The 24934-nt window shown below is 34.9% G+C and overlaps 1 protein-coding gene across 5 annotated transcripts in view; it reads left to right on the top strand.

The window, feature by feature from the left end:
* Positions 1–1865: 1865 nt before the first annotated feature.
* Positions 1866–24934, top strand: part of LOC148236582 (uncharacterized) — a 188960-nt gene continuing 165891 nt past the window's right edge. For all 5 annotated transcript variants that reach the window (XM_088182103.1, XM_088182106.1, XM_088182104.1 and 2 more), the window contains exons 1-2: positions 1866–2008; positions 3498–4299. In XM_088182103.1, the coding sequence (XP_088038229.1) occupies positions 3548–4299 (752 nt within the window). In that variant the 5' untranslated portion in view covers positions 1866–2008; positions 3498–3547. The remainder of the gene's footprint in view (positions 2009–3497; positions 4300–24934) is intronic.

Genomic DNA, 24934 nt, shown 5'->3' on the forward strand with positions numbered 1-24934 from the left:
CTAAGTGTCGGAGGGGAAGTCCTCCGACGACGTGTTATATGGGAAGTCCTCCGACAACGTGTTAGAGGGAAAGTCCTGAAATGGAATGTCTAAGGGGAAATGAAATTAAATACATTACTGTTGACCGATAAAGCAGATTAGAAACTACTGCGCGCGTTATCTATTTTCAAGGCTTTAGATATTTAATCCTTTATGATTAATGACACGTATCTTAATAAGTTAATAGGTCTCCCATGGTGTTTTGCTCAATAACGGTCTCCCATGGTGCTTTGTTTCAAAATGAGAAAGGTAAAAAATAAAAAATATAAAATAATTTAAAATTTTTTTTCGTTTTTTAAAAATGGCTATAAAACTTTTTTTTTTACTCCGTTAAAAAATATAGAGCAATGGTTCCCAACCCATGGGTCGTGACCCCAAATGGGGTCGCGGCCCGAAACAGTAAACTACAAATATATTGATTTTTAATCGGTATCTTGAAGTTTGAATAGCATCATAATTTTTAATAAAAGTTGAGTCACAATAACAAAGTGTTTTAATACCACAACAAAAATACTTTTTAAAGACGCAACGAAACTTTTTGCGAACGTTTTCAGTCAAAATTCAAAAGTATACTGAGTGCTAGTTCTGTGTTGTTGGTACTACTCTTATGTATTTTAAAATACATTACTGTAAAATATGCAATTTTTGGAAATTCCGAAAGTTTGTTCTCGCAGTAATTTCTAAGGCTCAAAACGTAAAAAGAAAATTGCGTGAAGGGCAACATCTACGATAAACATTTATCAGTAGTTCTAGTTATCTATATTAAAATTACCGGTTTAAGCCAAAATGTTATCGGAGTACTCTCACAAGTTAAGTGACGATTTAAGTGATATTTTATGATTAAATATGTACAAATGATAAATAAAAATATATATTATGTTTAGACCATACAATGTTTTTATCTTTTAACTCGTTTCTAAAAAATATTACTTATATTTTTGTATCTACGTATCTTTGTATATATTTTAATTTGTAGTAAAATCATGTTAATTGATTTATCAATAATAGGGTCATGTTACTAAATAAAACGATAAAAAATGAAGGTATGCATTAAATATTTATTTATTGTATCACCCAGAAGACCGACGCCCATTTTGAATCGTCCATTTGTCCATTGCCCAATTGACAGTGTCCGAACACCGCTCTGTCACCGACCACTGTGGGCGTTGTAAATGTTCGCAGAATTACTTTCGTGCTTGTACGGTCCTATAACGGTCATGGTATGATACGGTGAAGAAACCTTAGAAATGAAATAATTTCTAGAGTTAAAGAATCGAAATACTTCTCTATAATGCTTGACTGCATACCTGATGTATCGCTTGTAATGAATTTGATATAAAAGATTGTATTGTTTACCGAAACAACATAGCTTCGAACTTTCAGGTGTGGACGTGCCGAATTTGTGCCGAATTGAGTTATTTTTCAAATTCTTTTCATATAGAAAATCTTAAATTTTCATTTTATTCGTTACTTACCATAAAGTTGTTTTTTGACTTTTTAGTGTAAACATAGGTATTGGTTCAAATCTATAATTTTTACTATTATTATTACGCCATCTATTCCATGAAATAAATATGTTATTTAAACATCCAATAGGTGGCTTAAAATGAATAAAAAATGAATATTAATTCTTAAAACATATAATATTATTTAAAAAAAATCAGAATTGTTCAGTTCTTAAAAAAAAAGTGAAAATGCATATAAGTGTCATTGTGAATGACACTACACAATGATAGTAAAAAACATGTCTCTCTTTTATATTGCGCAATTGATCCGCAAGCGGCGCTGCAATCGTCGGTCGCGAAGTGGGGGCCACTATGTCGGCCATAGTGGTCGCGACGGAGGCGGTGGCGGTCGTTCGTCACGGCCGGTTGCCGGTTGCTCGTGCTGGGCGTGCGGGCGAGCGGGATTGACCCCGAGGACACGCCTGCGTCCCGCGTCCCGCTCCCGCCGCCCATGGACCCCCCAGGTGAGCCCTCTACCACCGAAGCGAACGCTCAACCTCGCGGGCGCGTCGCCCCTGTGTACACAAACAAACGAGAACGCGGGCCCCAAACCGAAACCAACGCGCTAGCTCGTTGTTTATGTGCTCGAATTTGCGCAAGAACCGTGTGCCATATATGATCTAAGGACATAGTCAAAGCGACGCTGTAAAAAATCGGCGACGTGCTCTTTTTGTAGGTAATGAACAACCTCAGCCCGATGATGTCAAAGCGACGCTGTAAAAAATCGGCGACGTGCTCTTTTTGTAGGTAATGAACAACCTCAGCCCGATGATGATGTTTGTCAAGTCGTGTTTTGTTCTCTGCTTGAAATGCTATTGGGTTTACCATGGTAATATGCTATCTAATCCTATGGGTACAATCCTAAAATCCTTCAATATCTGTCAAACAGACGTTTCTGAATCAGTGTTTAAAAGCAAGTTGAAAATGATTATATTGCCATTTATGAAAATTAACTACCTATTGTCAATAAACACTATCGAAAACTACGTGAATGAACTGATGTGAAAATAACAGAGGATAAAACTAGAACTTACTGTATCACCATAATACGAATCGTAGATGATCCTTATCAGTAAATAAAAGTAGCTGTATAAATTTATTAAGGCATGTCACCGTTTAATTCAGGCATACAGTGCTACTTGGCTCCCAATTTTCTGAAACATATGCTATGAAAATCTCACATCTTCAAATGAAAATTTGACAACCGTTATCTTTTAAAGCAACGCGGTCTAAAAAATACTACACCATTTTTTCAACCAGCCTGTAGCTAATATGAAGTAGCAGTAAACTACATTTTACTGCTACTTCATGTAATGCAAGTTTTTGTTCTTCGCAAATCATCAGAATATGGATGGCTCTTGGTTCCTTATCAGTCGGCTAAAACCTAGTTATATACATCTAATTACGGTCACGTCACTTTTACATTGTTTTTTTTATATCTCATAAAATATTCAATGTAGGATTTTTTAGATATATCTGGTTCTTTTTAAGGCAAAATTTTAGTCTCTTACGTAAACTTTCTTTTGGGTCAAATTTATTTTTAAAAAATTATTTATTCATTTGTTTATACATTTTATTAATTTATTTACATCGCCATTCTGACAAAACGTTACGTTGTTTTTCTACATCAATACGTTATAAAAATTGAAACAAGTTAGGTGCAAGCGAACGAGCGGCAGCGAGTGAGCGTTGGTCAGAAAATGAACACCCCACGAATAACTCTCTGTAACGAATCTAATTAAAAAACGTCTTATATAAATAAATAAAATGAAAAAATATTTTTTAGAATGACGAGAGGTAAGTGACATTACTAAGTCATGTTCACTCACTTAGGGTCATCAATAGAGTAATGATGATTCTCACGTGTAGTATTGTGTCACATAATCGCGTGTAATATTTTTAATGATTTATTCAAATAGATTCTCGAGTTTACCGTTTACTCGATTGTTTCAGGAGCGCCTCGAGGCGGTTCAAACGCAACACATTCGTGACATGCCCGGGCGATGTCGGGCAAGGGTGAACCTCCCGGGCCTCCGGGCACCCCCCTCCAGAACCTGCTGCTGTACGTGCCCCAACAGCCTCGGCCTCGACTGCAGCAGCAGCAGCAGCAACAGCGGCAGCAGCCGCAACAGCATCAACAGCAGCTACAACAGCATCAGTTCCTACCCCAGCTTCAGCAACATCAACACCAACAGCACCAGCAGCAGACCGAGGACGGAGTCGACGAGAATCCGTCCCGACTGCCCCCTTACAGGGGCCCCGACTTAGCGCTCCCGAAGGACGACCCGTCCGACGCGTCGGCAAAAGCTCTCCTCCAGGGCGAAGTCGACGCATTCTCGGGCCAGTTTCGGTGCGAAAAGTCAGGGGGCCAATTCGGCTTCGTCGGGCACAAGCACCGATTCGACGTCGACGGCCAGAGGGACGAGCAAAGCTCGGACGGCGGCGTCCAGAGGGACGAAATAGTGATAGTGAACAACATGCCTCATCAGTTGGTTCGGACGCCCGGAGGCATCATGCTAGGCGTGTTGCCTGGCAAGCAAAGTGCAGTGATGGGTTCCGGTGTGAATTTGGGTGCGGTGAACGGTGCGCTAGCTCAGGCGACTAACGTAGTGCAACAATCGTTCGCGACGACGGATAGTAGACAGCAGCAACAACAGCAGCAACAACAGCATCAACAGCAGCTGGAACCGCAGTGTATTGTTGTTCCTTTTAGGTGGAATAGGATCGTCAACGGGAACGGAGTCGTCTATGTTAGGTGAGAATGTTCCCCAATATGTCTATGTAACAGTCTACGGCAAGACTGGCCAACCGATATTTTGCCAAATGTAACCTGAAAACATCTGAAACACAATCGTTGTAATCGTATTCGTGGTGCTGATGCATCCTTGATTTAAAGGGAATTCGGATATATTTGTTGTGTGTATTCTGTGTCGTGGTTGTTGGTCAGTCAGTAATTAATTGTGTATTCGTTCGCTGGTTACTTATAGAGCAAACGCGACGTATGTATTCTAAGCTATTTACACATCTGTCCCAAATTCGCGATGAGTGATAAAAAACTTTATTATTCTGCAGTATTATATTCATTAATTTGAAATACATCTCTTCTGTGTCGATATAGCTCTGGAAACGATCATAGAAAATCACGAAACACATTTTGTAAAAAAAACCGTAAGAGCCTTTAAGGCTTCGGTCGAACCCTTTTGGGCGTCATCAGTGGTATCAAAACGTTTTCCCTTCATCGCCAACTTAATTTTTCGTAATAGCCAGAAGTCCCAGGGAGCCAAATCAGGTGAATACGGAGGGTGGCTTAGCACTACGATGCTTGTATTGGCCAAGAATTCGCGTACAATCTTCGCTTTGTGCATTATCATGCAACAACGACCAACTGCCTTCGGCTCGGTTTTCTAGTCAAACCAGAAGAGCTAGTGCTAAAAAAAAATTGGTGGTGAATGTCAGAAACTAGACCTACAAAACGCGGTTCCGTGATTATTGCGTAAACGAAAATTGCTCATAGCGAAAATTTTGTTCATAAATGATTAATATACACATTGCCATTCAATTGGGAAACGAAAAAGTCAATAATCATAGATCTATAGCGCTCTTCATTGACTAACCTTCTGGCCGGGATCATATTTATTAAAGAAATATGGATCAATGATTCCACCAGCCCATAAAGCACACAAAACAGTGACTTTTTGTGGATATAACAGCGTCTCAATAATGTATTTTTGGCAATTTTGCTTGTTGACGTAGCCGGTCAACCAAAAATGAGCCGTGTCGCTGAACAAAATTTTGTAGTGAAAATCAAGAGCAATCTCTAAATTTGCACAATTTGAAAGCGTTCTGGCGTAAGTCTATTCATGGTGTAATGGCAAACCAAACTGAGTACAAATATTTAAAATCCAAAAACTCCCGTAAATTTCGATTACTCGTTCCGTACAAAATTGTTATTTCTGTAGAACAATTTTAAGCGATCCATCTCGTAAATTTGTTGTTGCGAACTTTGAACATGCGTGATTATTGACAGCTGTCTGATTTACAGTGCTGTCAACATAGGAAACTCGAATTGGATCATCCTGTATAAATGGTTCGCCTTTTTAATGTAACAATAAAGAAAGAATTTTCAGACAAGTGCAATTCATGCAGCACCCATATTTTCAGCGTTGCCCATTAATTTCAAATGAAAAGATCTGAGCTCGATTCCTATATTGAGCCCTGGTGTTTTTCAATCGTGACTGGAAGATCGGAATTGGTGATTAGTATGTAATTGTAATTCCGAGCGATCATCAAGTTTTCCTAGATTTTCCTAATCTTACTGATGAATAATTAAAATAAAATCGTGCAAAGTGACATATATTGATTGTAAGCTATAATTATAATGTATAATTAATATAATATGTATCACTGATTTCAGTTTGATGTCCCAGTACATACTTAGTGGTTATTGAATGTATTTACCCCGTTGTAACGAATTGGGCTATCGCTTCTCATATTTAACTGAAGATCTACATCGAAAAATATTGTTATTGAGAAAGGAAATTATCTATCTTAGTATTGTATGTCGTTCACGTGACTCATTTTTTAATCATACATCAATCTCAAACCATCAACATACCGAGCGTTTATTGGCCACATTTTATAAAAGCTGAGTTGAATCAAAAAACATATGTTTTAAAAATTATAATGCACATTGACTGTAAATTTAAACACAAATTGCAAAATGGAAATGTCAATTTGGCCAAAAATATAGATGTCATTAAATGAAATATTATGAATTATAATGAAATCAAAACATTAAAAAAACGACTATTTACTGGTCAGCTTTTGCTCGCCCCCCATAAAAAAATCTAAAATGTCGTCTCTGATTCTAAACCAAAACTTCTCGGGTTATCCATCAAAGAAAAATTCAAAAACAGTTTTGAATCTATCCCAAAAATTTGTCATTTCAGTGAAATCATATCGGAATACATTTTTACCAGTGAAAATATAATTTATTTGACATGTGCTACTAAAATTATATGATTTCAACTTTTCCACATGTACATACTTATCATTATATATAAATGTTACAGTGAATGTGTATTTTTCGGTGAAATAATATTTTCAATAGTCAAGTCCAAATGCATCTTCACCAGTAGATATATGTTTCTACTAGTGAAGATATAATTTAACTGATATGCGTTAGTGAAATTATATGCTACTCTAAAATGTCGCTGAAACTATTTGACGGTTGCGAAACATACATTTTTTGTTCAAACCCAAACCTAATCTAATTATAGTTTTAAAACTTTCTTTAGGCCAAGTCTAAAATACAAACTAAGCCAACTCACTTTCAGGGGGAAATAAGTGTAAGAAAAAGTACAGACAGACGTTGCATCTCGCATATTGCTCCATAGTTTGTCTGCGCTTCGATATTACACTATGTTTTTAAAATATGATAGCTATTATTACCGATTTTAACTCGGACTTCTTATATGAGAGTATTGGTCAAAGTGTATTCAAACCGAATTTTGGTTTCGGTAACGAGCGTTTCGACGGCGATGGCGCGATTTTATTGCTTTTGACGTGAACTTTTGACTTCTAAGAAGTGATAATTGTTTTTTGCGTCCTCCTATTGGTTATAATTCTGTTTATTTCCTCATGAACGCTAGATTACCAAACGCTTCCACTGCAACGGCAGGATTTTATTGCTTTTGACGTGGATTCTAAGTTGGGACTTCATTTTAAGAGGGGATAAGTGGGCGCATTTATCCTCCACTCCTTGAATTTGGCCAGAAAATTGCATGTAATTTAATTGAATACTATTAATCTTAATGAAATCGAAATATTAAAAAAACTACCACTGACTGGCTAACTTTTGCATCCCCTCTGGAAGAAGTTTAAATGTATGCATAAATATTTTTTTTTAAATGATGGATCAAAACTGTGTAAGATCGCAGCGCATGAGTGAATTCCGGAGCGAACATCTGGAATAAGACAAGTTTTAGATTAGGATTGCTTCACCATATTCTTTCAGTAATAAATATATTTATGTATTTTATGGTTAAGAATATAGCTGAAACTCCATATTTTAAACCGATTAATATCAGTGACATTAAGTACAAAGTGCGACTAAATTTTTGAGACGCCTTGCATTTCGCATTACATACCCCCCCAGAATTTTTAATGCCTCATTAGAAAAATTTTCTACGTGAGAGTGAAATTAAATTTTCCAATTAACAGAATGTCAAGATTAAAAAGTAAAAACTTTATCAAAGTTGAAAGGAATAAGATCAAGAACAAGCGTTGACATTTTTATGTTTTACAAAGTCGTCAAGCGGCGCAACCACAAGATAAACAGTCTCGGTTTTGAAGCAATGTGCGTTGATAGGAATCATTCACAGTAAAAGCACAGCTATGTCTTTTGTGTTTATGATGTTTTGACGTAAGGTTTACTATACTACACAAAGCATGTTCTTTATCTATTTAAATATGCAATCAGATAGTGTTTAATGTATTGTATGTAACATTATTTCAAAGATGTTGAACATAAAAGAAAAACGATGACTGAAAGTGTCTAGCATGTGCTTGCAAAACGTTTTATCCTCGTTGACATTGATTCACGCTTATATTTAGAAACACGACAGTTTCTCTTCTTTGTTCTTCAAATTGACACAATAACGTGACAAACCCATGAACATGCAATCTTGATTGCAACCAATTCGGTTGCTTTGCCGTTTATGCATGACTTGTCTACCGATGCATGGTTAGCATTGTATTTAGAGAAGCTATAAAATAAATGTTCTTCTGAATAAGTAAATAACTGACGATCTTCGCACTCCAATCAATCATAATTAGTCACTCTGTTTTGACCTTCCCTCTGTAAACAAACAGCGATTGTCGCAATTACGCGAAATTGCTTCATTATATTTTGCTGGTTAAATCTGACTTTTTACATTCCCGTCGGGCGTGTATGTGCTCCCAGGGAAAAAAGGACGAGTCCGTGTGATGCATGGAAGCAGATCGTGATTCATCGCACAGAGGGCACTTTGTCTAGTCGTGAAACATGCTTTTTATCTCCTGTTATTACACGGCCACAAGCATCACTCCGAAGGGCTGAGGCGCTAGCTCGAGTAGCATGTTTAATAACCACATTAATTACCCGATTCAAGACTCGCCTGATGCCGCGAGATCTTTATTTTTTACGAACGCTCGTTATGATTTTGCTTATATGTTTATGCATGGTGCTTTGAATCCTTTTTAACGACCGTTCTTCATCGCACATGATCGCATTTCTCTATCGACGCATGCACATAAGCAGGAAAGGGTTGCTCGTAACGCCAACACCCTTGAGCGAGTTTTATGGTTGAAGTGGCACGAGCTCGTTTTGATTACGGGAAGTTCTCTTTTTTAGCGTTGAAAATGAACTCTTATAAATCCCACCAACCGCTGCTGTTTGAGTTTTGACCGCACTTTTTAGGGAGGTGAATTTAGACGTGATGTGTCGTAAATGTAAGTGATACATGTACTATATACAAAAATGGACCTCGTAAAATTTAAAATACTGAATACGATATGTATATATATCGCGATAAGTACAAGAATTGGATTAAAAAAAACTGTCCATCCAGCCCCAACTCAGTTGAGGATTCAAAATATATTTATCTCTTGGAAGAATGAGTTGGCTGTGAAGATAAGCTTTGTGAACTGACTGATGATATCTAGAGTTAAAATTGTTGTGACATAAAAGAGAATTTATGATGCTACATACATATCGGATAACATATCAATTACTAAATAGTAGTTTTTAGTGCTATTCTATTTTCACTTTGATTAAAAAATGAACTAGTGAAGATCAATTTTGACTCTCGAGTTTAAGATTTCAGTTTTGAGGATTATGCTGTGTGATTAAATATCATATACAGTAGCCCCCCCCCCCAATTACATGGTAAATTGGGAACCTGCTATTTGGGTGCTTGTAGTTGCGGTACTAGAAAATACTCATACAATTTTTTTTAATACGTACGTACGAATCAGGCACTTGTGGTGAGATATCCTCCCTTTGGCTCGATCACACATAAAGTAAATGTCACCCAAATAGCACGTCCCCAATTTACAGTGTTATTGGGGGGTCTACTATATCTCTCTTGGAAAGATAATTTTATGCCATTAGTGTTCAAATATGATTTCGGGCATATGGGTTCCGCTTCTCGTATAAAGCGCAATCTGGAAGTTAATTTTCGACCACTTTTTGAGCAGCTGGGGGCGTATATCGGCAATAACGCGGCGAATGTTGGCTTCCAAGTCATCCATCGTCTCTGGTTTATCGCCGTAGACTAGCGACTTCACATATACTAGAGAAAATTAAACGTGTTAAATCACACGATCTTAGAAGGCAATTTACAGGCCCATTGCGCGAAATTATGCGTTCGAAGATTCCTTAAATGCTGCCCAATTTGTTCTCTTATTGTAAAAGGATGTTTTTTTGCCTTATTTATTACTTTTGTACACATGGTAATTATGATCTGATGATAGGTCTAATAAAGATTCAGTTTTGAGATAATTTTCTGAGATTCCTTTTATAACGCAGAAGTCTATAAGGTCCGGACTTATATCAGATGGCCAATATGTTGGTTGCTCAGTAGAAAGATTAGTGAGGTTGCAAGTTTCCATAACTTTCAGTAGTTGTCTTCCTTTTGGTATGTCGTTTTCGAGCCCCATTATAATCACCCCTTATCAGTTTCGTAGCTAGGGTATGTGTCGCCCAGGGCGATCCTTAAAATTGCCGCCCCTCCCATACATTTTTTGCAGGGTCATAAAATCAACTTTTCTTAAAATAATAAATTGGTTATTATTAAGATCTTGTTATTCGCGGATTTATATATGTTTTAGTGCATTCAGGGTTAAGAACCACACTAGACGATCCCATCGCGAATATGCCGCCCCCAAGCAAGTGCCGCCCGGGGCGGCCCGCCCCCTCCGCCCCACCATAGCTATGCCACTGCCCCATATGTGTTATAAAATTGTATACACTAGGTCCATTTGTATTTTATGTTTTGATAGACTATAAACAGCTGATATAGTTATGGGTCAAGCCTAACCCTCTATTTTTATGCTAGTGGCTTAGATGCGTTTACTATCATATTTATATAATTCGTAATGTTTTATTGTATTTTTAACTATGATAGCTGAACCTTCATCAGCAGTACCGTCTGGATTATTAGTATGATATATACAATAGAATAATTTGTATACTTAAATAGCTTTTGTTGGTAAAGTGGGTTACATACATACATACTTTTTTTGAGAAATCCAAGTGAGGATTATAAATTTTAACATATGTATGTATATACATATATTGCAAACAATTTACTCAGAGAATATTCTCCTAGATTCTAGGAAGAATCAATCTTCGATTGAGTTTATCTTCATGGCTGTCAAGCGTTTATTCTAAGACCTTGAAGAAGTTATTGCAATAATTTAACTTTATTTGTTTGCCCTTTTGATATAGATCTATCTCAAGGTTCTCCAAGTATTAAACGTATATCGCACGTTGATTGCTATCACGCTAGTTATCGTTTTGCACGTTTTGCGCGTTTTTGATTTCATCTCTCTCGACAGCATCCCATTTCTCGTTGGTTTATCCAGAGCACTATAATTACAGTTGTCATCTTGGAGTCTGAATATATGTAATTACAATTCTCAATGCTGACGCCTCAAGAACACGCAGTTAATGACTACAGAGGGATGTCTTCGCTTCTCCTATCTCTTCCATCAAGTCCACGTGCTCAGTCTGCAACCTTAATGTTGGCGATTGACAGAATTATTTATAGCTCGTCAACTCGCGGCCTTGGTCAATCGACACGGTGAGCAGACTGCTGCGTGCGTGTCGTATCCTCTCATTCATTATGCGGTGTCAGTTTTCGCGCAAGGATTAACAACTCTCCGAAACCGGTCTCGACGAACGTAGCGCCAGTGGCGGTGTGGTCATCTTCGGCGATTGTTCGGATGCGGTGCAAAAATGTGTGGACGGAGACTGCGTCGAGAGAGGAGAGTGAGCCTCTTTTTGTTCCTTTTGGCGTTCCCGCAAACCTGCCCGACAGCTGCATCGTTATAATTACCGGGGCCTGGATGCGTTGACCTGTGCGACGACGCATCGGCTCGGACCCGAGACATGAGACGAGCACTCCTCCTGTTGATGGCACCCGGAGACGTGTGTCCAAATCTCGGTGCCATGTGTACAACCCGTAGCATCTTGATAGCTCCTCGAGATGCTCTTTTACACAAACAGTCTACTCTTTGATGTGTGTGATGGATGGATGATGGATCCCATACCATCATAAAATTATATAGATACACTAATCTCATTGTTTGATGACAGCAATGAGATTTTATTTGAAAACTAATGTCGTACCATGTACGTAAACTATAACTTAACAGCTATACTACAAATGTTAGTAATATGACTTGTCTTCTTTCACATGCGGAACTATACAATCTTCAGAAAACTTATACTGAGAGAAATGAGTTAACCCTTTCTGCGCCTTAAACGTGTTAACGCGCACTATGTCTGGGCGCATGAGGCCGGCCATACAAAATGAACGCGCTTCACTTTTTATTCATTTTATTAGCTAATATCAAGTGTTTTGTGTAACGTAAAACACATAGTGACATCACATAGGATAATAAAAAAAAATTGGACTGAATAAATCGCATATATTATCGATATTACTGAGATCTAAATCCAAGTTTTATTTGAGGTTCAATGAGAGTAGCTTTTCAGTGTTTTCTATTACTAACAATAATTATCAATATCAATTTATTGTAATTTCGCATTTTTTTTAATTTTGTCTGTTTTATTGTACTCATACAATGTTTTTTTTAAATTATTTTCTTTATCTAATGTGACAACCCTGACATTATATTTTTTTAATTCGTCTGCATTAAATTTGCTTATACCTATTTTTTGTATATTTACATATATGAATATGAAAATATATGCATATTTTCCTTGGGCAATTTATACATCTGTGTTAAATTAATTTATATTATTGTTTTATAAATAATATTTTTTTATTGTTTTATTTGTATATTTTGTAATGTGACAACCCTGGCTTGGAAGGATAAAAAATATTCTGTTTTTCTGGGTAAATGATAGTAAAAATGGCACATTGTTTATTTATTTTATATGTCGTCATAATATCCCACCGATACTTTTTCGAAAAAAAAGTTTCAATAGATTTTGTTTTTGCTAGAAAATTCCCGGCTGTACTAATAGTTTGCGGCGTTTAAACGAAGTTTGAATCACTTATTCATCGTAGTTGGTAGTATTCTTTTCTCGGGATCCTAGAGTGTAACTGAGCAATATTAGAATAGGAAGCCATTTAATATCATACACATAAGAGCAGGTCTCATGAATATTTTTTTATTTAGATGGCTCAAAAGGATTGTACAAATATATATTTTTTAACAGAAATTGTAAAAACATTTTCTTTATAGAGAGCTACAAATAGTTAAACCCAACTTTTTCCATATACGTAATTACTAATTTACCCTAACCTAAGAAACTTTCCTTCTTAACCGATGTTCCACAAATTTATTGTATTTGCTACGCGAAGTTATAGTATTTTTAATATATTTTTGTAAAAATTTAAAATCATAAATTATATCCAATATTCACGAAAAAATATAAAATAATGACTCGATACTAAATCCATCTGGCACAGATAATATATCGAGTTGTTTTCGTTACAAGAAGAAACATAATTAGATTCCTTGTCAACGGATTCTACTCTGAAATTTCTTCTTTTCTGATATTTTCTGGAAATCAAAGCCTCACAATTCTGATACAGTTTTCAATATAATACTTTTAAGTTATTTTTTTCTACATTTGGCAATATAAAGATTAAAAAAAAATAGACCAAGAAGGGAAAGTTAGCTATATTACAAATTAGACGCTCCTATTAATTAAATCGACTAAAAAAGGGTTAGCTATTGCTTTATAATTTATTTAAACAAGTTTTATTTGAGTTAATGTTTTTTTTCACTGTAAACGCAATGTTACATTTTGTGTAGATTTTATTTTAATGCGTTCTATATATGTATGTTAATTTATGACTACTGATTAGTACACTATATAGTTGTTTATACACCAGTTCAAAAAAAAGGGCATGTAGAGTTAAAAGCAATTTCTAGTAGTGATTACTCTGTGTTGCTCCTACAAAGTACTTCCATTAATATTATTAAAAAGAGCTGCTAATTCGCTAAAATAAAAAGCAATGTTAAGCGTTACTATAGAATCACTTATCATAAAAATATGGTAGTAACAATTCTTAAATATAAATGTTAATCCAACCATAATCACCTCACAACACAGCTCTGAATACTTCACGGTATTTGGATCCTTTCAAGAAGTCATTCAACGAATTGATCGGATTACGAATCTGACATATGAAATAATGCATCCTGCTTATATCAGATGCTTCGGGATGAACCATACAAGGGATTGAGTAATGTCATTTGTCTGAAATGATACAACAAACATACAAAACGGGATAAAATTTGGACTCTCTTTTTATTGATCGATATATATTTAATACTATTGTATATATGTACATTTAACTGTCACTTTACTGAAAATCATTTTAGGCGTAGTATATGTGAAATAATTATATTTATACTATTAATCAGCGCAAACTGTGAACAGGTTCGTGTTAGTTGAATTGTCACGTCGCATTATGTAAAATACGAATTAACATTCGCCATGGACATCGTGATACTGCTATTTCATATTTTTTGTAACTAGATCACGACCGAATAGCCCATCTCTAATATGCTCATGTAGTGTTATTATACTCTATATTTTTTGTAACACAGTTTTGCACGATTGAATAATTCGCTACACTAGTCCAGAAATGGAACAAGTCAAAATTAAAACTCGTACATTATGTACATTCAATTTGCATGGCGACGTGTGTTAATACGAACTAATTGCGCAACGAGCTAATCAATTAACACCGTCGAATTAGCACCTTATATTGATGCTCTCGTGTTCGAGTTTGGGTGTATCAGTTTTGATTGTTTGATTTACAAACATGTTCACTAACAACACTCCATTAATAGGTAATTTTGTCCACAAATGCGAGTATTCCGTGTCTGACTTGGTAACAACCGTTTGACCAATGGGTTTTACCGACATTGACTCATGAAGTCGAATAAAATGTTAATTGTGCCAAACGTCGGACTCAAATATGCCTATGATTGGGTTAGAATCTAACCCAATCATCATAGACTAATAAATATAATTATTATTCCACTTCAGAACTAGGTACTTGTTCCATCGTACAATAATGCACGAAGCTTTTGTAGCTACTATTTTATTTGTGCAGGGGATTGAAGATGAATTTCTGATGCCTAAGCATTTTTAGGAAACTTCACTTATTTTTATTGAAATTCACGAATTGCGAATATGGTTAAATATTACATAAATAAAAAAGCTCAAACCAATATACCTGAACTTTACAAATGGTGTGTAGACACGTGTGTTTACTTGCCCTTAATATTCTAAAATTCGATTCGCATGAAATATTTTTTTTTTTGGAATTCGCCTATATTATTGTTCTTTATTGTTGTTACAACGGCAATCATAATCTTCAAATATGATATAATGATATTATATTAAGAGGCTATCAAGATTTGTATTGCTTCAAAATGTTGAAAACTTGTCGAATCAGGTTTCGAGCAAATTGTTTTAAATTATTATATTCTGTTAAATGAAAGCTGTTGTGATAATTATGATACTGTTGAATTGCTATACAGTGAATTCTCTTTGTAACGAATACCATAATAACGAAATTCCCAGTATAACGAATCTTCAGTTTGTCCCCGAAAAACTTTCAAACAAAATGTTTTCATTGTAACGAAGATTGATCTCAGTATAACGAAATATTTTGATCAGAATTTAAGAATGACGTTACAACTTGACACAATATTTCTCCGAATTCAGTTCGTCCTTGACTTGGAATGTGCCGGATGTGTTCACAAGCGACACTTAATGTGTTTCGCCTTATCCTTAAAAATGGACAAAAACGATTTGTCAATCTTGTAAGAGGTTATTTTGATGCTGTAGTAATATGGTAATTTAAAATAAAATTAAAATATATCATCTTCCTTACATTAAATATAACGAAAAATTTTTTTTCGGTCCGGTGAGCTTCGCTATACTGAGATTTCACTGTTTTTTCATTTGTAATGTTGACGAAAAATTCATTATGGCTCTATGCTTCGAACTACTGACGAATATATGTACACCTTTATACATAAATGTACAAGAACCAATAAGCTCGTTAGGGTTGAAGTGTGAGAATTTGACCAAAAGTCAGGTGTAATACTTAGAAATAGATTTTTGACTATATTATTTAACCCTTTAAAAGATTTTTTCAAAAGTGTTCAACTTTGAAAAAAAAATTGGAGTGCAAAAGCAACTTCATGCCGTTTTCAATAAATTTGTCAGTACATAATAATGTTGAAGATAATATAAGGTTAAAAACAGGCTTTAATATATATTAAAAATAGCTTTTAATACATATTTAAAAAGCTAGATATTTTTGTCGCAATTATATGTTTTTCTTGTCTTCCTCCGCGGCTCTTGCAGTTCTCGTCCTCAAATTCTAATCAGGATCTGTTATTGAATATGTATTCCAAATTAAGTACCTAGAAAATTAAAAAAAAAACTAAAATTAAAATTATTTGTGGCTATTTCTAAATCTTCTAACGAAGTCATAATATCATTACCAGCACGATAAAACAGTGGCGTGAGCCGCTGATTATTAACATGTATAATATATGGGCTCTAGAATTTTTAAAATTTATATCGCTTTTGGGAGATCGGAATTAATGATTATTATGATTACAATTCAGATAGATCGTCACATAATTGGTTTTATTAGGTTTTCCTAGCTTTTCATATTGTGATGATTAATTATAATCTAGCTATGCAGTGATTACGTATCTGGTATAATAATAATATCACATTTGCATTAATAAATATTTTTTTATGTAATAATTTGATGACCGGTTTTTCACCGAAACGAAAATTGTGAACACGAAAACTGCGAAATTTAAAATTACGGGCATAGATGTTTGCAGACAGGAAAATTATGTATGTTATTAATGAGAACAATTTTAAATATATTAATATATAGGTGTATGCTTATGAATAGGTAGATTGTTGTGCATTGGATTGGCCAACCTGTAAAGCATGGGCTTTCGACCCAGTTGTGTTTGAGAATACTGAAAATTCATACCTTACAATTGCATATATCATAAACAAACGTAAAAGCAGACCGACCAAAATTAAAAACAAGTATGAAAGACTACATGCTTTCGTTTCTGCTCTTTCTGACAAACTGAAATGTCTACGGATTTTAGCTAGCGTACAGTAATTTTTTGTAAATATATTCGTAGGCATATGTATATTATTTTCTCAAATTTTAAATTTACACGATTCAGATTTTTGTATATTTCATTTTTGTTAAATTCTAATTAAATTTCGAAAATAATTGAAATTCCGAAATTCTAATTAAATTAAAATTGCGTTCGCAATTTTTTTTTAAACTTTGATAGCATATTTACAGAATTTATTTGAATATTTGTGAATATGTATTTAACAATTCTGCATTGCATGGTCTTGCCACTAGCACTGAATTGAAATCCTATACTTTTTGTTGCACCTTTGGGCACCTGTTCCATCAGACAATTGAAAAACGCCTATTGTATCTACTGTACTATATGCATTGTCAAATATATATACCTAGCAGGCTGACACATACTAAGTTGATTTAGTTATGGTTCTGTGATGAATTTGCTTTCCTAAAGATGTGATGTTCATGTCGAATTGCTTTAAAAAACTACTAGAGCGTATGTAATACATTAAGTGTGCAGAATTTCCAACACTTATTACGTAACATAAGTCGTAGTATTTTAAGAATATTCGGATTTTTTAAAGAAATTTCTTTACGCTACATCGATCGAATAATCTTTGATGCGGTAACCCAAATTTAGGTTACGCAATCAATTTTATTTCTGGATAATGATGCAATTTGAGCCATTTATATATTGCATGTGTATCTCGGTATTTTTTACTACCTGCGATCAAGTTTTTTTCACGGTCCAAATTGATTTTTATGCACCTGACAGGTGGTGAATGATATGCTCGGATTGTAACCACTGACCCTTGATTGTTATTTCTTTCAAATAATATTAAAATAAAATACAGAATATACGTTTAACAACGAAAAAAATAAGCTGTTCAGGTACAATTTGCAGACAAGTGTATCGCATTGTGTTCTTGGGTGGTATAGATAACGAGAAGTCTTTGGTGTGATTTGTGAAGGTTTCTTGTAATTACTTGGGTTTTAGGAAACAATAAGCACACCGAGTAGTCCATAAAACTTTTACGAACTCGACTTGCATAATCTCACGTCTTTCTTTTGTGTGCTTAATTTCGGCAGCCACCCTATTTAAGGTTTTTTTGTAGGATATAGGACGGGACCCTGCCATAAACGTCGACCGAGTTATTTACAACTCTTTAGAAAAAACAATATTTATGACTTGGCGCAAGTTTCACAAGGGGATCTTCGGCACATTGGAATTGCATGCATGGTATTGTTCGAAAGTCTTTCACGGTGTTGTCGGACAATGCGCAGACAATGGGAGTGACTTGGCCTTGAATATGAATTGTTATCTTTCCGTGAAGAAAGACGAGACGGTCTGACATCTGGTGAAGAGCTGTCACATGCAAGCTGACTTTTTTCTAAACTTCATGGGAACGATACGAAACACGTGTTTCAAGCAAATCGTACAATTTTTTTGCCGCAATGTCCAGATAACATGTGAAAATACACGATTTAATCGATTTACATACAATTTGCTTTGACGAAATTATCATCATTTTTGATATCAATAAAAATAATCTCTCTGTATTTTACTGCAGGAATAATATTGGTGTAAAATTCACACTAATATTATTTCTGCTATTGTTGTGATATTTTGTTTTGCTACTATGTACAGTTCCAGAAAATTCAGTAATTATGGGTGATCTTACAGTAGTATTTTACATACAACTATAATAGTATATTATGTATATATTTTTTCATTAAGTTACTTTAGAATTATTGAGAAATTCCATTTCTTGGGAACTGATAAACATTTCCTGCGACAAAATATATCAGAATAGATCGAAAGAGAATACATTAAATTTTGATCAAAAATTGCGAGAAATACATTTTAAATCGATACATTGCAGTTTGATCAATCGGTTGTAAATTATAATAACAGGATTTGCTATTATCTTTCAAAATTACATAAATTAATATGATTTGGCTGATTTTGCTACACCTTCACACTCGAGATTTTCTTGAAAAGTATCTCATGATCAAGAAATATTTAATAAAATAATGTAAATCACAGTTTTTGTTCTGAGAATAATTGTGTATGCATAATGGTGTATGCATAATTTTGACTGAAAATTATTTAACATCTGGATCGTTACAACTAATACCTAATATATCTAATACTTACATTAGGTAGAAATTGTTTTCTAAGCTTAAACATACCTTGGTCCATAAGGGTTGTAATGGGATAATTACATTTGACCGCAAAAGGTTAAAACTCGCACCACTTCAGGTCAAGATGGAACAATTGCGGTTTTATTTGCGCAAATCGTTCCTTTCTGTGCGATGGTGTTCTGAATGCTTATAAAAGTGCACGTCGGGCCTCAACTTGTGGAGAAACCCGCCAGTCGGATCCGTCCTTATTTCCTTTTTTCCTCAGAAAGTTTCCAACTGTTCGCGAGGAGAGGAAGGAAACTGCAGACAAAAAAGGAAGCAGTTCAGTTTACACCCGTATAACTGTGAAAAAGTGCACCAGCGTCTTCCGTCCGATCCGGGGTTATTCTAGTACCCACCACAAGTGCACCCCTCGGTGAACCATTAGCGCTAAATGTTAAGTGCATCCGAGATGCTACGTATATATTTGAACAAGGTTTCATGCAGTATCCAGTCGTACCTGGTTTGTGTGGGATGACGATAACTGCTCGCCTCCATGCTATTAATATTGCTTTGATGCATAATGTGATTTGTTGTAGTTGTGTGGTATGACCCCTTACACAAATTATTTGTATGTTCTGTGAGTATATTTTAGAGATAATTTTATTAGATTCATATTAGAATTATATTAAACCCATTTAAATAAAATATTTTGCATTTCGTATCTATAATATATATAAATAGCTATGGAACAGGCGATAAATCAATCTGAATTAAATTTATGTACTTAGAACCAAAGGTAATGTGGTAATGCGAAAATGTATTGTGCATTCAATTGTAAATCAAATTGAATTATTGTTTGTGTCAAGCGTAGATATGTAAACACCCATAATCCGATAAACTGAGGTGTTCTTGAAACTTACAACTGTTTGCATATCCTTGAAACCGGTCAGGGATAACAATAAACAGAGCCATAATGGCACTGGATATTCACGTCAAGATTGACCGTTTGTAAACGTGTTTACAACGATTAAACCGTTGTTTGTTTTTTCTATAAAAAAAACACAATCAAATTGGCAATTACAGCGCGTATTCTAATTAGATACGAACAGCGATTAATTAATATATGTAATGAGCCAATTAATATAACATTATCTTCTATTATAAATTTGATTCTAAGAAATCGGAATCGATTATCTATGTAGAATCTAGTTAGTATAATATATAATTTTCCTTTCAAAATATATACTTGTTATTGTTATTCAACAGATTTTACATAAAAAGGCGTAATAAGCCGCGCATTAAAATATGTTGTTTTTTTTTAATATGAGGTCTATTTTTAAACAATTTTTTGCCTGAATATGAAATATTGGTTTCATTGAATTCTCCGATCAAATATTTTTTTTAATTAAAAAAATATTACAGATTTTTTTTAATCTCACTGAATTTATCTAGTATCATACTCTGATTATATTTGATAGTTTAAAATTAAATGATGCATATGTTTTAAACGTTTTGATTTTTATATTTCAAAATCCTTTTATTTTATTTTTCATTTAGTTTTTATTACATGAACTACTAAATTTAGTTTATTATCTATTATAACAGAGATGAGAAAGTATTTTTATTACAATATTTTATTTAAATACGATTTCTTTATTGTTAAATACATTATATTCTCTATGATAAGGTGACTAGACGTTCTCTTCAAAATTTTGTCCTTCATCCAACAAATAAGGTTGTGTTCAAATGCAAAAAATAAAAAAGCTATTGAGCTGTTATTTAACCCTTATCGCATGTTTTTTTTTGCTGCAAAAAAATACATTGATAAAAAATAACAAAAAAAATTGACTTATTTTCTTAATACAGAGTGCCATATATGGCACTCTGCATTAATAACAAAAAATACAAATTAATTGGGAAATGCAAACATAAAAACAATATCTTTCTAATAAACCTATGTGCAGTACCCATTGCTATTTTTCCACACATGTTGAATCGTCGTCAGTAGTAAATAAATATTTAAAAAAACAGATGGATTTTCAAGACTTGTTATTTTTGTTGGCAGTGTTTATGATCTGTTATGTTATTCTTTTGTCCTTTTCTACTTATAGTGTTTTCTTGTAATTCTAGTGGATCTTGTTCTAATTCTGATTCCGACGTTTTATTTATTATTATGTTAGGTACAGATTATTTTATTGTTTCGAGAAAAATATCAAATTCAGCATTATCTAACAAATACTCACCTTCGCTTGTATTGGGAATGTTAAAAAAACATTTGTGTCAATAAAAATTGTTTGGTTCCATTTTACCTAAAAATAAAAAATACTGCGTGTAGTGCCATATATGGTCATATATATTTATTTCACTCAATACATATAATGCTAGATATGGCAATATCATCATAACCTTTACTGGACATAGTTCCATATTTGGCCTTATAAAAATCTCATTTAAGATATGATTACGATTGTAAAATTAATCAGTATGTTCTCAAATTTACTTACCAATATTCAAGGTTTCTCGATATATTTTTTTGTGTTGTACAATCACCGAAAAATTTAAAATAAAGGCTTAAACACATATCAATGTGGCATTACCAACTGACCATCAACTCTGGTTTCGATGCCTGATAGCGAAGTGGTCGCAATTATATTACCCCAATGCGCAAATATTGTGACCCAAATTATTAATAAGAAGTGAGGTGATCATATCTTAAGATTTTTTATCACCATTAATTAAATTCGCCCCATATAAAATAAAGAATACGTTTTTTATTTCTTGTTATGGGTTAGGTACATTATTACTTATACATATAATCCCCTAACCGTAACCAGATTTTTAAGCCTAATCTGAGCGATATAGGAAAAAATTGATTTATTTATTTTGGTCAGCCTTAAAACCTTTGTTTCCAAAACCTTTATTCACAGAGCCGACCGGTCAGTGTCTTATGCAGTGCCTCAAGAGGTGTGTTGTCGACAGACGGGCGCGCGCAACCCCGTCCGCCAACCACCCCCTTCAGTCACGCTCTTTGTGAGCTAATCAATAATTCACCACTGCAACCTGGTTGCATTTCGCCTCGGCTAAAGACGCGCGACTGCACTCGATGACCTCTCTCAAAGTGCATTCATCCCTTCTTACTCCCGCCCGATACACACACACACACAGGCACCGACCCACCCGAGACGTTTTCTATCTGCAGGGGGTGCAATTTGCGACTTCGCAGATGCACGAGCATCGAGACATTCAAAGAGCTAAATCCCCTGAGAGATGTTTACTTGTTATATGTGGCTTATTATGCAAATTAATTTAGGTATTACTCAATCGATCTGGGCTTTTAAATATACTGTCATGTACGAAGTATAGATTATGGTGAGGTTGTTGTGCCCATGCTCGATCGTTAATAAGAGTTGTATGTATTTTATTCTGTCATAAGTAAATCTTGTCCACCAAAGGGATGAAAAAAAATCAGGATAGTTTATTAATCCACCGCATATCGGAATATAAGAAGCATCCCCCAGATTATTTTATTCTCTGGATTTCGCACTGTTGCATGGAAACACTTTTATTTGTGTCTTTCGCCATTTTGATAACAAATTTAATAATTTACTCTCAACAGAGTCCGTCACTCTTCCTCAATGCAAACAGTCCAGTTTTTGTGTAGGTATACGACAGTATACACTCCCTTCTCTTTTATAGTTGTCCATGTTTAATCCTTTATCAAATGTTTCACAATTACTTACCGGTAAAAGTCTCGTCAGTTTACGCCTATCGCGTAAGCACATTCGTAGTATCACTAAATTAAAACCAATGGTAGTATTTTTACCATTAACCAATTAATTGCATCTATTTCGACATTTCAAAAAATGATTGGCTATAAAATTTGTCTTATATTGATAACCTAATTGATTTTTTTACTTAAACTAATTCCAATAAATCCAACCAAGGATTATAGATATATTTTAATTTCATTGTTTGCACTCTACTGTATATATGTGTATAGTAAAGTAAGGGTTAAAAAATCTTCAATGCAGACTATTCACTCTGCGGTTTATGTCGGATTAACGGTCATGAATTGCAAATGTAAACTAAACCGCAGTTAATACTAACTATCACGATTCGTTTGCTTTTTAACCGTTCGCGTGTCTCGACTGCTTAGCGTCATTTTTGCTTTTAAATTTATGTAACCTAACTAGCCGCATACGTATAATTTTAACTGAATTATCTTCAATAACTCGATCTCGACAGTTTTTTATTAACATATTTCATGTAAGGATGTACAGTTTGGCCACCGTAATGCGGTTACATCCATTTTGCGTTTGTAAACGTTTGCCAAAGCGGCTCATCATGCCAAAGTGCTTTTCCGCCAGTTTAATGGCCGATCCTCTTGGCATTGTTTTATTTTCCAATTGAATATAATTCACGGAGAACGATTCCTTTATTTGGTGTAATGGTTTCGCCCGGGAGATTGTTACTTCTTCCGCAGCGAACGCAGTAGTCGCCTACGTATTTTCAACTTAAATGTAGATTATTTATCCATTGTGGTTCTTTTTTTAACGTCGCCAACTCTTCGATGCAATTAATATATAGTATCAGGTTGATTTATATCAAGTCGCCGATTTGTAGTCAGTCGGAATAAGGCGTTTGTAATCAATAACTATATATTTTGTATTTATTTCACGAGCGGTGATGTGTTCTTTATTTTTTGTACGAGCTCAAATTGAAACACATTGCTGCGCAGACCACGATAAATATCAGTTTGGGATTTGGTGAGGGTACTGTTAATCAGGGAACTGTAAGGCGTTGGTTCAATAAATTTCATATCGGCGGCGATTGATATGAAAAAATATTGAGAAACACTTAAAGCTGATCCACAAGCAATTGCTCAAACACCTTTGCAACCGTTTCACGACATTTAGATGCCGTAAAAATAGTATACGGTAACTTGAAACAGCAAATAAGCTTTAAAGCATGCTTCAAAATCGAGTTTACATCCGAAAATAATATGGTGAAATATGGTAATATTGTGAAGGAATTATTCATCGATCGCTTCTTAAATCAGGCTATACTATTACAACAGAATCATATTTTATGAAAATTTAAACCATGCATAGAAGATCATCCTTTTAAACACGTAGACTTATTCCTTTGAAATGCGAAATTCAGTAATCAAAGTAATGTTATTAAAGCTAGGCGAGGACGAGAGTAGTGGGCTACTTCGGGCAACTTTGCTTCGCCTTAGCCAGCTTCGAGCGACTTCCGAACCGTGTCAGTATTTGTGGCCCGAGTCAAATGGACCGAAGTCGGAGCACCAAATGACTCATCACACTACTCGTTCTATTTCAGTGTTGCATGTCCTGTAATTCGCACGTATGATGAGCGCTGCAACATGGTCACATGAGCAAACGCTTTACTTTTTGGAATTGCTTCAGTCGGAGTCGTGTATTTAGGAACCTAGAGATAACGGGGGCAACAACAAAAAAAGTCCACAATGCCCGGGTGCAACTACAGCAAATTAACAAAATTCCGATAGAGAAATTAAGGGGAAACAATCCCTATTTGCCACATACAGCGGCTACAATAGAAAAATAACATCGTAGCTTAATTTTTGCACTGTAGTGGATGGTGCATTGCAATCATCTACCATCTCCCTTTTCTCCTTTGTTTTATTTTTTGTGTTCAAAACACGCATATAGTTATTATACGTGGTATCGCACAAAGCAGAGACGTCGGAGAGCGCGCGCGCGTATGAGATCCTTGCGAAGTCGCATGAGAGTGTGGTAACGCTACTCGCACCCCGGCCGACTTCGGTTAACTTCGCGAGAGTGTAGAGTAGGCAACAATTTCACAACGTCTATTAATACA

This window comes from Plectrocnemia conspersa, unplaced genomic scaffold (genome assembly GCF_051122295.1).
Source record: "Plectrocnemia conspersa isolate PC_06_02 unplaced genomic scaffold, ASM5112229v1 ptg000003l, whole genome shotgun sequence".
NCBI lineage: Eukaryota > Metazoa > Arthropoda > Insecta > Trichoptera > Polycentropodidae > Plectrocnemia > Plectrocnemia conspersa.